Raw genomic sequence first — 15,528 nt, forward strand, 5'->3', positions numbered from 1 at the left:
TGGATTCATGGGAATAGGTGGAAATGTGTCCCTTCTTTTTCTTCTTCTACTTCCTCCTAAGTTTGTGTTCCCCATACAGTACCCCTGCACGGGGTCTTTCACAAAGGTCCTTGGACAGCACTTTCACAATGGGACGACGTTGACGCTCGAGCACCCACAAAGAATCAAGAGGATCATGAATAAACCAACCTCTTGTGTGCACAACGAGGGCAGACGTACGTATTCAACTTGTTATTATCGAGTTTTTCAATGCAGTTCGAGTATACCACAGAAGGCACGGCTGACGTTTAACTGCAGTGAATAAATTTGTGCACTGCCGAAATTGGCTGATAAAACGTCGTTTAGGCAGCTTTAACGACATTTCATTGAAACTGTCTTTCTCTTCCTATCTCGAAGAGTTGCGTTGGCAAATATGAGCGAAGAAGGAGAAGAGGGAATCGAAGTAACAGAGATGCTACTTCAAGGAAACGGTGACGGAGAATTTATGGAGGAAAAACTTGGTAAGTACATGGTTCAATGCGTCTCAAAATCTGAACGATATCTGACACAATACTGATTTCTTGTGCGAATGACAGTTGCTGTCTGTAGAATGCACTGTTATTTGTTCTTTGTCTATAGCAGGCATATATTCTTCGGAGCAGTCGAAGTTGAGGAGATGACAGCTTGTAACAGCCACGTATAAAACACGACAAAGACTGATCCGACATTCCAATGCTCGGTTATGCAAACAGAAAGATGTGCCATTTCAGTGCGAGATAGGGTTGGCTTGGAGAGGAGAAATACTATATTCAGTGGTATTGCGGATAATAAATGGTAGAAGTTTCCGCATGCTGAGATCGAACAGAGGCCTATAGGTGTGCATATCCATAGGCTATACAGTGTACTTCAGCTCAGCCGGCAAGGAGATACATAATTATGTAACACATAGATTTGGATTATTCTAGTCACGTTCTGCGGCAATATTGTTTGGATTACAAATAGGGTCTGCATTCGATGTTTGCTTGTTTATCTTTGTTGTTGTTGCTTTGCATACGATTCCTCATGTGTTAGGACTACAGTTATCATGAACATTTCTCTTCCTTAATCATTGTTCTCAAGAGACAAAGTAATATAAATGATCAGTCGCGGAAAACACGACAGAACTTTCAACGGCATTAGACTGGCGTGCAATGAAAACAAAAACATACAAAAAGAAAATTTGAAACTCGACAGACGTTCCTGGAAGCTGCTCGATTCTCTGAGCCGACGTGAAAATATGATTTGAAATATAGCATAGACAATATAAGTACATATATATCATAATGTGTGTGTGTGTGTGTGTGTGTGTGTGTGTGTGTGTAGATAGATAATAATTACTTTTTTAGAACAATATCATTATTAATCGTTTGAATGAATGTCTTTTGCCATCACTGACATCTACATAATCGATAACCTAGTGTTGTGAATTGCAGCTTGATGCCTCGGATTAATCTTTTTGGATTGTGTGTAATAAGAGATCGCATCTCCCCGATTATACTCATCGAGGTGATAAACATGATGAGGAAACTGTTCGCAACCACTGTCTGCTATCATCCTTATATAAAGCTATATACTCCTCTGTATATGTACACACACACACACACACACACACACACACACACACACACACACACACACATATATATATATATATATATATATATATATAGCGAAGGTTGCATACGTATATATATAGGTATATACATGATTATATACAGTATATATTATATACAGATATATATCATTATGTAAAATATAGCATATACAAAAAAGTACACACGCACACACACACACATATATATACACATAAACATATTATATCTCAACACTGTAGGACCTATTGTAGGTAGACACAGAGAGAAATCGAAAACTTCATAACGAATTCATTGTGGAAATACGATAAAATGGTGTAAGGAGTAGTATGAAGTTGACAGTTTCTTTCACTCTTCTGTTTCTTTTTCGTAATACTGTGCTACCATTATATGGCTGTATAATGGCGCTCCTCTCACATGCTGTGGTCATGAATATGTATGACTCCAGAGATCGTCAGGATGCCGCCGAAGTGGCAGCCGGTTACGTCACAACCAAGGGGAAGCACCCAAGAGATCAGATATCGGGGATCAGATATCGCGTCAACGGTTTACGAGAACACGAAGGGCGAGGTAAAGATGCTGGTATCTCACTCTTATACGCCACAACAGCTTTCTGATTATTTTCAGATCTCTTTGTAATGCGGCTATTGTTGCTTTGGTGACGATCGATAATGATGTAGCTTTATGATGGATTGAATAAAGTTTGTCGTTTATTAAATCTTTGTTATCAGCATGTCTCAGTATTTTCTATGTAATGATTGATTTATTATATATTTTCTATCTATTAATTCATTTATCATCCATGATTGTTGCAGACATTTATTATATCATTATCATACCTGAAGTAGCAGTAACGGCAGGAGTAGCCGTGTGAGTATCATCATGCTGAATATGTTGTATTAGACAGAATATGACACACGTAGCATACTATATGATTTGTGTTGAACGAGAGAGTAGATATAAGAGAAAATTTAAAAAACACATACACGTAGTTACTTATTATAGCCTCTCTCCTCCCGCCTTTCTAGGCCACCTCCCCCCCCCCAAAAAAAAAAACACAATAAAAACAATAACAACATATAGTAGAAAGCGCTGAAGGCACCAGAGTAACCCTCGCTTGATTAGGCACCAACTGCTTATCAACGTATTGAAGAGTTGTCTTTGACAATATTGAGTTGTAACGGACGTATGGCATTTTGTTCCTTCCTTTCTTTACATTACTGATCAGGTGTTTCCGTGGCAGTATCCCCATGGCAAAAGACGTCAGTGGTCGACAGGACTTTTTGATTGCTTTAGCGACATAAGTACATGTAAGTGATGTAAAGTAGAAGACATTAAATCGAAGATAACAGAAGAAAAAAGCAAATCACGCAGCCACAACGTATTTTTTTAAACAAGACTTGATGCATGAATGTATCTAAAAACTGTTTGTGCGTATACGCGCGTGTGTGAGTGTGTGAGCGTGTTATCAAAAATACTTCCAGTACAAGGTAGAACTATGAACAAGTTTCTACAATATCAAAATTCTCTTTACATTGTTCATATGCATACAATCATTTTTTTTTCTGCTTGCCGCAGCCCACTGTTCTTTTACTTTACAATCTGCTTTACGCGCCAGTTATACCCTTTCTCCTTTCTTCTTTGTTGGAACTGGAGTGACTAATTTTGGACACTACATACTACGCTTTAGTAGCTGGAAGAACGACTTCTTTGTTGCTATACTTTCTTCCCTATTACCTATAGTTATGTTAAGAAAGTTTAAGTTGAATAATAGTTATGATACACGAAATTCATGCCATTGCCACCTTGACTTGGTTCGAACAAAAGTTTATAGAAACACTATCTTTTTTAAAGGTCTCACCCTCTTTAACGATTTACATCCCGTTCTTCAAAATATCCCATTTCTTAATTGTTTCAAACGCGCCTACAAAGTCCATCTGATGAGTTTGTCTTCTTCACGTTATTGACTTTGTATAAATTTTACTTTCATTAATGATATACTGTATACTCTCTATGATTGTCATGGTTGTGTTCGTGTTCTGTGTCCTTCTTAAAGGGACTGTACTACAGTACTAGTTGAGGTAGGGATTCATGTTTTGAACATTCCTAAGTGAGACAATGAAAAGCCTCTTATGAAATATGAAAGAGCATGTAATTCTAAGAGGGATTCAACGTTTATTTGATGAAAATTGGTTTTCAAATGGCTGAGATATCCAAAAAAGTGCTAATAATAAAAGGCAACATGCCCCAACTTTATTAGTATCTCTTTGTTTCACCTTGTTTTTGGATATCTCAGCCATTTCAAAGCCGATTTTCATCGAATAAACTTTTGATACCCCTTAGAACTGCTCTTAATGTGTTATTTTGTATATACTTTCGGGGTTGACGTGTCATAAGACTTTTAGTTCCTTTTGTCGATCCCAATTAACATGAACTACACTTGATATGTTCTTTATGATTGTAGTTGCATGTTTCTTTGTATTTATTGTATTTTCATGATGAATTAAATGAAAACTTAACCTTTGTTGATTATTTGTCTTGATGTCTGCATAAGACTATTTGAAACGGTAGTAAGATATTTCATATTAGGTTGTTGAGGGTTAGGATTTTTTATAATTTTTCGTTTACGAGGGATGGTACCTATAATATTGTTGCTTTATGTCACAACCCTTTCTTTCTTTCTCCTTCTCTTCACTCCCCTCCAACCCTCCCGCTAATCTTCCTCTGCTCCTTCGTCTTCTTCTTTGATGTCTCCTTCATCCTCTTCTTCTCATTCTCGAATCTATTTCTTCCTTCTTCTCCTCCGCGTTCCTCTCCTCATCTTCTTCTTCTTCTTCTTCTTCTTCTTCATCATCTTCTGCTTGAGTATGATCCTCCTCCTCCTCCTCCTCCTCCTCCTCTTCTTCTTCTTCTTCATCTTCATCTCCTGTTTTGGTATGATCTTTCTAATCCTCCTCCTCCTCTTCTTCTTTTTCTTTTTCTTCTTCATCTTCTGCTCGAGTATGATCCTCCTCCTGCTCTTCTTCTTCTTCTTCTTCTTCATCATCATATTTTTCTTCATCTTCTGCTTGAGTGTGATCCTCCTCCTCTTCCTCTCTGCCCCCTCCCCCAGGTCTGATGGGGACCTTTGTCCCATGCCATCTGTGTTTCATGGCCTCCGACATGGGCGAGAGCCTGTGCGCTGCTCTCTGCGTGCCCAACGCTGGTCTCGTTCTTAGGGCGCTCTTCAGGGGTAGACATAATATCGAGGTTTGAAAATGTCATAATTTTAAGAATACTTGCTTGATTTCATAGATTTTTCTCCCCCATCATTTCACAGCGCATTCCTATTGTTGTATAAATAGTGGAAACTATACGATTGCGATCGACACATCAAATTTTGCATATCTGAGCAAAAGCGCAAAGGGTAACCATAACACATAATGTTGAATATCGGGGGAGTACAGTCTATTCCAAAGCCACACACACACACACCACACACACACACACACACACACACACACACACACACACACACACACACACACACACACACACACACACACACACACACACACATACATACATACACACTCAAAACCCCGCAAGCTGTATACAATTGAGCGTTAACCTTGCTCACACGCATGTCACATTCTGATACTGGCCACGATGATGATTACATTGATAATGCAGATGATGATGATAATGATGCTTTATGTTATAGAGCGCATGCCCCTTCGCACACGAACATCTACAGAGAAAGTAAAAAAAAAACAACCCCACACAATTGCATATAGTAGTCATTTTGTCAGCTTTACATGAGCCATTTAGCTCACATTCATTCTCTCGAGTTATCATCTGAAATAGAAGCATTTAGCCTATACCCTTCATTAAAGCATAACGATTGTAATCATTCCTTTTCCCTATTCACTCCTTTCTCTTGTCGATGTCCTCTCATTCAGGGCTCCGTCATGAACGACTGTCTGGCCACCGTGTTCTGCCACAGCTGCGCCCAGTGTCAACTGGCTCGTGAAATCAGCATGATTCAAAAGGGAGAGGCGTCACCATAGCAACAAGACACGAGGGATGATGACGATGACGATGATGATGATGATGACGACGACTTACGATGATGGTGGTGGTGATAATGAGCCATGATTATGCCTATGACAATGATGATACAGTATTGAAGATGATGATGATAATGATGATGATGACGATGATAATGATGATGATGATGTTGATGATGATGATGATGATGATGACGGACAATGATGGTGGTAATGGTGGTGATAATGATCATGATTATGCCTATGACAATGATGATACAGTATTGAAGATGATGATGATAATGATTATGATGATGATGATGATGATGATGATGATGACATTGATGATGATGATGATGATGTATGAAGAGGAGGAGGTGGGGATTCTCTATGCGTCTGTTCTGGAGGACTGGTTTTCTTGTTTTCTTTGGGATATGAAATTTTGGTCAAATTTTATCTTGCGTAATATATCCAGCTCGACTATCAATAAATTGCTGTTGTATAATCCTTCATCGAGTTTAACCTTTTGGCTTTCATCGGGAGAGAGAGAGAGAGAGAGAGAAGTATGAGAGGGAGAAATTATTGTCTTTTGTAGATAGCAAATCAAAAACGTTTTAATCCTTATGTGGACTGATTATAGTTATTATTCACATGCAGTGTGACGTCACGGAAGAAAACGCCCACTTGCTTTATTTATTGTCACATGTTTATATTACTCAGATAGCCTGATCATGTACGGTTATTACGTCTCTCGGTGCCTGGCACCATTTTTTCCCCTCAATGTTCTGATTGGAGGTGATGGCTTACCGGTGTCCCTCTTACCAGAGGTGTATTAAGGAATGATACATGTACTGGGCATACCACGTGATCCTGTGGCAGCCATAGTCATAGTAAACATATTACTCTCTGGGAGAGTATAGTACCCACACCAAAGATGACACCCTGAGCCCTTTTGCATAATCAAAAAAGATACAGTCAATCATAAGTCAGAAAATCAAACGAATGTCCGTTGTCAGCCAATCAGAATTTAGTTCGTGTATTCAGATACTTGTGGTGTTTGATTTTAGAACTTGCGTTGGATCTCAATCTTTATGTAACAGGGTCCTGGATTGAAAAATCCACACATTTAATTGTGACGGATTGTCACTGAGATCGTGTAGAATTCATAGTGTGTGAAGTTCAGTGGGGGGGGGGGGGGGGGCTGGGGGGGGGGTCGAACAGGACGCGGAGCTGTGAATGATGGCGAGCTCAGGTGGTGATCCTAAAGAGTGCTCTGACCTTGGAAATTGACGTACGGTATACCCGTGAGGATCCACTCGAAGCGAGTTGCTTGATTACAAACTTGGTTTCAGTTTGCTTGATTTCAAACTTGTTTCAAATTAAGCAATCTCGGTATACGTGTGAATGCCCGGACAGAAACGCATGATACAATGTGTATTTGCTATCTGTGTCGACTGTTTTGAGTATATCTTGCCCGAGTTACATTGTATACAACACTTTGAAGAAGTAATGGTGTATGGCGTAGGACCCCTGCCGCATTGCACTCCGCAGAATTTGATGAAAAAAGCAGATACAGTAGGCCTACATGTACGTATATGTACTAGTAATAATTATGAGGTACATATTTATAATGTGTAGTTTGTATGCCCTCACGTAGGAACCCATTCCAAGCCTTCGAGAATGACGTTCTCAAAGATAAGACCACAGAACGTCTTCCAGCCTAGTGGAAAGACCAAATCGAAAGAAACCTGGGCATTCACCTGAAAGAGGCTGAGTCAAGCCCAGGGAAGACCAAACTGGAGAAGGATGACTCGTATAGGAGAACAAAGGGATATACTGTCCTATGTAATTATGTCAATGAAGTTACATAATATGAGTATTTCTCGACTCTTCACGTCATTACTGCCCATGGGTTCGCCCCTCCCTCACGCGTGTGTGTGTATATGTGTGTATGTATTTTTATAAGTTCATCCATCCTCCACAATAATTGAAAATATTTCCAAAATATACTGGAAATATCGTTATTTATCGAAATAAAGAAATTGTGGTTCAAGTGCATGAGGTGCGTTAATAATATATGTATGTTAATCACTTCTACTATTATATCACTACTATTATGTCCTCGAATTTAAACTTTGTGAAACAGAATTTCGGTGGATTTTTACTTATCAAAATAAATGTTGACATCCGACTACAAAAGACATGTATGCATGTTGCTGTCTAAAATCTTGCACGACACGAAATCAGTAAATGAAATATAATCATGTGTGTGTACGAGCGCGTAATCATGATATTGTGTGTGTAGGGATTAAGCGGGAAGAAACAAAGCAAAGAGATTATGGGTTTTCCCGGTCAATTTCATAATTTTGTCATTCAAGTTCCTATTCCAAGCATTCAATTTCACACATTCTACGCTAGCAGGACCGAATCAGCAACCAAATTCGAAATCCAGTCATTCAAATTCACGATCGGAACAATCAATATTGTTCATTTGCGTCGTTCAAGTCCAAGTAATGAGCATGCATTTCAGCAATGAGCATTCAAATTCATTTCGAGCAGGCAACGGAGTCTCTTCGGTCAATCATCAAATTCGTGAAAAAGCAACCATATTCCAAATAAGTGCATTCAATATAAAGGGACTGTAGGCCTACAGTTCTGGTCGAGGTGAGGATTTAGCTTTGAACGTTTTGCAAGATATTCAGAAACCACTCTATGAGATGTCAAAGAGCATGCAATTCTAAAGGGGATCAAAAGTTTATTTGATGAAAATCGGTTTTGAAATGGCCGAGATTTCCAGAAACAAGGTGAAACAAAGAGATCCTAATAAAAGGCGTGGCCTGTCATCTTTTATTATCATCAGTTTTTGGGATATCTCAGCCATTTAAAAACCAATTTTCATCAAGTAAACGTTGGATCCTTCTTAAAATTACATGCTCTTCGTATTTTATAAGAGGTTTCTCATTATCTCACTTAGGAATGCTATAAACCTTAATCCCCACCTAAACCAGTACTGTACGAGCCCTTTAAAAGAAGTCTTGCATTTAGTTAGCTTACATGCGTGTATGCGTGTCTTTTTCACTTAGCATGAATGGATTGGGCCTCATGATGAAGATCATTTTATTTACCGTATATATAGGTCCACTTCATCATTCTAAATTTGAACTTCACGAGCATGACGAGGGTAAAATGGCAGCCATATACAGGCACACCAGGCGCTGTATAAAAACGAGCGTGATAGGGTAGGTTTATTGGCACCTTCGAGAAAAACGACTACGGCTACATTCAAACTGATAACGTAGACATTGCACTGTATACGTCTTAATTTGTTGTTTATTGCTATCTTATTGGTTAACTTTTGCGCGACTGTGTGATATCAGTGTGTGTCAGTTTGTCTTTATTGCCTGATGTATTGTGTGATTGTGTGGTTAGCAGAGGGGCGTTGTCCTTTTTTGGTGCATGCGTTATCATCAAGAAATATGCTTAAATTGTCGTTGTGTTGGTGGGATGCACTGCTGATTGGACCATCTAATTTAAAATTTCTTGAAGTACAAAAAAAAAAAAACTAGAAATGTCGCTATGGCGACTGGTATGCCTCCGCCATAATGCATGATAATCCTAATAGGTCTATAGTACAAGTGGACAATGTGTGATTACATTTTCACAAAATTGGCAAAATATTAAAATGACGTGTTTGTCACAAATGTGTTGAATGTTCACCTTCCTTGACCTAGGTTCAATTGGATGAATAAGATAGCATGTATTTGGGGATTTACGGACTTTAACTTGACTTTGACCCTTCCATAAGTTTATGCATTGAGCAATTTTCAAGGTATGGAAAAAAGTGCAATTTCTGTATCAAGGAGTAAATTGTTACCATTTTCATCTTACCTTTGACCCTAAAATTCATATGAGAATCACTGTCAGGCAGAACATGCATAAATATGAACTAAGTTTCAAGATAACTTGAGCCACTTCCGAGATGTGGAGGAATAAGTAAGTTAAGCACTTTCACTTGATCTTTGACCTTTGACCTTTTTGGCAACCCCCCCCCCCCCAAAAAAAAAAAAAAAAAAAAAAAAAAAAACTTCCCAAAGAATCTCTATTGGGTTACACGTGCATACACCAAGCTAAAAAAAAAAAATATTCCTGCTGGCACTGCATAAATATGAGGGAAATAGTAAAATTTTGAAGGGTTGCCCTTGACCTTTGATCCCATGAACTCTAAATTCCCCAAATAATCACTGCCAGTCAGTACATGTAGGCCTATACATGTATACGATGTTATGTTCCTTGAACAATTTCCAAGAAACGGAGAAAAAGTGAAATTTTAACATTTTTACTTGACCTTTTCACCTTTGACCTCATGACCCCAAACTTCCACCAGAGAATCTTAATTGGGTAGAACATGTATGTAATAAGTTTCAAAGAAATTTCTTCAGGCATTGCATAGATACGGAGAAAAAAGTGAAATTTTAACAGTTTTACTTGACCTTTTCACCTTTGACCTCATGACCCCAAATTCCACCAGAGAATCTTAATTGGGTAGAACATGTATGTACTGTAATAAGTTTCAAAGAAATTTCTTCAGGCATTGCATAGATATGGAGAAAAAAGTGAAATTTTAAAATTTTTACTTGACCTTTTCACCTTTGACCTCATGACCGCAAACTTCCACCAGAGAATTTTAATTGGGTAAAACATGTATGTAATAAGTTTCAAAGAAATTTCTTCAGGCATTGCATAGATATGGGGGAAAAAGTGAAATTTTAAGCATTTGACATAGACCTTAGACCTTGCGCATGTGCACCCAAAAGTTGATAGGCACAACTTCACCCCCTAAGACACATACATGCCAAAGTTTCATTAGGATACCTCAAAAGATTTTTTAGTTACGCTGTCCACAAAATTAATCACGGACGGACGGACAGGATGGACAACCCGAAAACATAATGCCTCCGGCACCACTTCGTCCCAGTTGTGTGTGCGTTTTGCTTGTTTTATACGAAACTTTCGCCCCTTTCTGCCCCCATCCTCACCCAATTACTCCATTCTCCAAAAACACTATTCTTAATGAAAGAAGGATATTATTCAGAGGGGTGAAGGTTCAGGTGTAAGTTTCTTCAGTTTGTCTCCCTCTACAAATTAAATTTGTTAAGATCGCAACTGCTGATCTGTAAATTAACAAACATGTCGGAAAAAAGGAACCAGTGGGACTCGAACCCGTCATCTACTGCTTTCCGGGCAGCGACACTACCACCAGGCTGTCCCTGGTTGCCGGCAGTGACACGATGAACATGGAACAAATACCCAAGCTCCGAGATTCCGACATTGTTATGTTAAGTAGTCCAAGGCGGACAAGGCATATGATAATGAAAGAAGGATATTATTCAGAGGGGTGAAGGTTCAGGTGTAAGTTTCTTCAGTTTGTCTCCCTCTACAAATTAAATTTGTTAAGATCGCAACTGCTGATCTGTAAATTAACAAACATGTCGGAAAAAAAGGAACCAGTGGGACTCGAACCTGTCATCTACTGCTTTCCGGGCAGCGACACTACCACCAGGCTGTCTCTGGTTGCCGGCAGTGACACGATGAACATGGAACAAATACCCAAGCTTTGGACTACTTAACATAACAATGTCGGAATCTCGGAGCTTGGGTATTTGTTCCATGTTCATCGTGTCACTGCCGGCAACCAGGGACAGCCTGGTGGTAGTGTCGCTGCCCGGAAAGCAGTAGATGACAGGTTCGAGTCCCACTGGTTCCTTTTTTCCGACATGTTTGTTAATTTACAGATCAGCAGTTGCGATCTTAACAAATTTAATTTGTAGAGGGAGACAAACTGAAGAAACTTACACCTGAACACTATTCTTTTTCCTTCATTAAATTGATGGCACCAAGTACAAAATTGATCATATTATGAAAATGACATTGAACACCCCAAACAAGCTCAGGTGGATGGGCTGGCAAGCACCATTTATAAAGCTTATATGAATAGTCATTATCTACAACATACATCACAGATGTTTTTCTCATTGAATTTAAAAACCAGCATGCCCTCTTGGTACAAGGGACATTTTCTGATCGTGTGCAAAATGGAACCCCGAACTGGCTCTTTTCATCTTACACACACACACACACACACACACACATATCTATGGTGGAAACCAAGGACCTGTTTTACCCATAAGAATTTTCCACATAATCAAGGACCTGTGTGTCAATGGGACTCTTGTCAAACGAGGACTCATTGGTATATTACCATACAACCGAGGACTTATTACAGTAATGTTAATCGAGGACCTACAAACATGTACCCCTACATGCAAAAGCATGCCATCTGGAATGGTCTGCGAACCAAGGAAGTCCTTGGTTCTCTGTGTGTCCTCATTTTAAATGTAAAGTTCATGTGTGTGTCCTCGTTTTTCAACATGGGCAAGTGCACACACACACATACACACACACACACATACATACCATATCAAAACAGGCCATGCACTCGTCAGGCAGGAAAAGTGAAAAACTTTCACGATAAACAAAATGCAGATAAATCACAGACACACGAAGGCTTTGAAACAGAGCTGATGTAAGAGTTTAATGCTAAATGAAGAAAACAAAAAGAACAATGTACATGTTTGTAATTTTCATCAAGCCCTGAAACAGTCTGTATAAAACCCTGGGCAAAACAGCTCTTCCAGTTCTTTATCTACCTCCTTCCTTTTACTTCCAAACTTCCACTCTTTTTAAATCTTCAACTTTCTGCTTTCTTGTTTCGTCCAATTATTCTCTCCCTGGACGAAAGAAAACAGCAAAACTTGACACACTGCGTTAACATCACACATCTTGTCCAGTACGCTCAGTAACACAACAGTATCATACCAACAGACCAGCAGTGAAACTCTACTGCTTATGTCAATAAGACTACGTAAGATGAACAATAATGCCAACATATTTAAGGCACTTAAAAACAACTTTTCATTTCCTTCTTGTACAAAACACTGTTTCTTTCTCCTCTGTCAACATTCAAGACAAAGAGTAATCATGTAGGCTTTGTAATAATACTGTTTGTAGCACATTAAAAAAAATAAAATCATAAAACAAGTAAACGTATGTACAATGATGTTAGCTAATGCATCGCTAGAACTAAGCACTAGTGCATAAACTAATAAGAGGGTCATAAACCAACTGATCAAACAAGAATTTGAGAATCGAAGTTAATCAAAGGTTATATACAGGTACTAACAAACTGATTGGTGCCATTTCTATGTTGTATCCACCTTATCTATCTATGTTTGTTTGTTTGTTGGTATGTTTGTTTGTTTTAAAGAGGAAAACACAGAGGGACCATACAAAACCTTTTTTGTTTTGTTTTTCTGTACAGCAAAGAGCCACTACATTCTTTCCTTTTGTCAAAAGTACCAAGAGGTCTAGATTAGACGTCTGAAGAAATAAAGAATGTGTTCTACTCTGGAATGATATATTTTCGGCTGTTCTTGTCCTTTTCAGCCTAAACACTTTTGAGGAAAAACCCCCAAATGAAAAGCATTTGTGCGTGTGTGAGCACGTGCACTCGCCTGTACCATGCATCTTCTCAGCACAATATTCCTGCATACCCCAGCAGGGCTGCATTTCATTGGACAGCTTAGCAACTTGATTATCATTATTAGCATTCAAAAACAACTAACAACAGTATGAAGAGAGAGAGAGAGAGAGAGAGAGAGAGAGAGAGAAGAAAAGGAGACAAAAGAAGACAAAAGCCCCTGTCAGACCACGCATAATTGTGCTTATAGGTTCACTACCCAATATTTTGCTTTGTGTAGTTTGGGCAGTCTGACTGCAAACTTCTCAGAACTTACCAGCCAAACTTCCCACAAAGTTTCCTGCTTGCACTTTGGAAGTTACTCACTACTTACTTCCAGCAATACAAAATGTAGTTTTAGGTAGTACAGTCATGCAGGACTGAAACTTTGAGAAGTTAGTGAAGCAATTAGATTCATTTGATGTTGTTTACATACATTTCACATTAGTCGCAAATTTGCAATGTCGCACTTGTTACTATTTTTGCCTATGCGGAACATGCGTGCTAAAGGCTAAAACTATGGGTAGTCTCTCAATGCTCAAACTGCGTGTAGGTCTGATGGTAATGTGATTGCTTGTCCAAACAACGGCAAGCTATCAGAAAGTAAACTAGGCACAGTTTCACAGTCTGACTGGGGCTTTAGGTGATCCAAAACCATGAGTTTCACATCTACGTGCAGAGGTATGACATGTGAGGCAGGGAATTGTTCAGTTAACATGAAACTTGCAAACAAGCTAGCAGTAAGTATATATAATTGTTTGGGAGCAAACAACAGGCGAAGCAAGAGCTATCTACGGGTGCGTTCAAGCGCTCTCCTAAAGCGTACCGTACCGTACTGTACCCGTGCTTGAGGAATGCTCGAACGCTCCTAAAGTGTACTGTACTGTACTGTATCGAGCCATAAGTGGACCACTTACCGATGTGCTCCAAAAGCATACCAAAAGCGTACCAAAAGTTCGCTGTAAACCATGCGCGTATCATGCGCATACGTCACCTTGCAAAAACATCATTCTCTTTGTTCGGGACAGCTGCAAGTAGTTCAAGCACCAAGTGGATGACATTCTTGATACAAAAATGTGTGACCTTTTCTAAAGATAACTCTTGAGGTATGCTCAAATGCTCCAAAAGTAGCACAGTTAGATACGGTACGCTTTGGTTCTGTTCACTTTGGTTCGCTTCAGAGCACTCGAACGCACCCTATGTCTAGGAGATTTCACTAAATCCACTATTTATGTGATGGCAATAATGTACACAGGTTCACACAAAACTTGCTATGTAATGCTCCCCTGCACAATCAAAATTTTGGCAAATCACTGTAGTCTTGCCAGCACCAAGGTAAGAAGTATTACAAAACAATTTGACACTTTCCTCAGCAAAATGATCAACTGCATGCTTGTGTTACACAGTATGAGTAAGTCATCCTCCAGCCAACTTGACTGCTGGTTCCCAGAGTTGCCACAAACAAGATCTAAACATCCAACACTCTCGTTCTCAAGTTCTTGCCCTCTGGCCGTCAACACTGGGCATAAAGCGTAAGAATTTGATCTAGAAATTAAGATCGAGAAACAATTTAAGTCTCCATGCTGCTTGAATGGGGGGGGGGGGGGGGGGGGGGGAGGGAAGTTGTCCAGTCAACAAACTAAGAGGGAAATTCATGAGAGTATTCTTCCTCCAGCGAAATCAAAAACTCGGCAGCTGTTAGGACAGGATTGTACGTAATTCACTAATGCATGTATTTCAGAGCTTCTACTCTTCACAAGATAAAAGGTGATCAGTTATTAGCATAGGGACCTAAAAAAAATTAAACAAACAAAATCCAGACTTGCTGAACTTTCTGGAATATCTAACAACACCAACAATTCATTCAATCATCCATTCAGCCTTCTTTTGTCTGCATGTGTTTTGGCAAAGATGCAAAACCTATATATACGATGGAAATGCACTGGGTCTAATTTTCACATTTCCTGGTGGAATTTTTTTACCCCCACCACAAACCAAGGAATCTCTGCATTACCTACAATTCAACACAGGATAGCATCATCTTATGAATAGCTGAAAAAGGTCTATACATCCTACTAATGACTCAGTCATTACCATGGCAACCTGTTTGTGTACAATGTCAATGTCATCTTTAGGTGCTAACTGAAAGGGCTAAAATGCTGTTGAAGCTACCATCGAGGGCATCTCAATGTAGGCAACTAGAAACACAAGCAACAGTTCAAATACACTCACAGTTAATAAGCAAACAAATAGTCGTTTCAGCAGTAACTAGAGAACTAATGCAGAATGAAGCAGCTAGATATATTACGCTTCC

General features: G+C 39.2%; 1 protein-coding gene across 1 annotated transcript; it reads left to right on the plus strand.

Annotated features, from left to right (window-relative positions):
* The first annotated feature begins 311 nt into the window (after positions 1 to 311).
* LOC139726238 (cornifelin homolog B-like) lies at positions 312 to 6,292 on the plus strand. Its single transcript, XM_071637304.1, has 5 exons — positions 312 to 500; positions 2,059 to 2,180; positions 2,839 to 2,920; positions 4,723 to 4,859; positions 5,552 to 6,292. Exons 1-5 carry the CDS (start codon positions 413 to 415, stop codon positions 5,657 to 5,659), a joined length of 537 nt encoding a protein of 178 aa, XP_071493405.1. The 5' UTR covers positions 312 to 412; the 3' UTR covers positions 5,660 to 6,292.
* The last annotated feature ends 9,236 nt before the right edge of the window (positions 6,293 to 15,528 follow it).

The sequence above is a fragment of the Diadema antillarum genome, unplaced genomic scaffold (genome assembly GCF_040938485.1).
Source record: "Diadema antillarum isolate AM-2024a unplaced genomic scaffold, OU_Dant_1.0 seq00000082_RagTag, whole genome shotgun sequence".
Taxonomy (NCBI): domain Eukaryota; kingdom Metazoa; phylum Echinodermata; class Echinoidea; order Diadematoida; family Diadematidae; genus Diadema; species Diadema antillarum.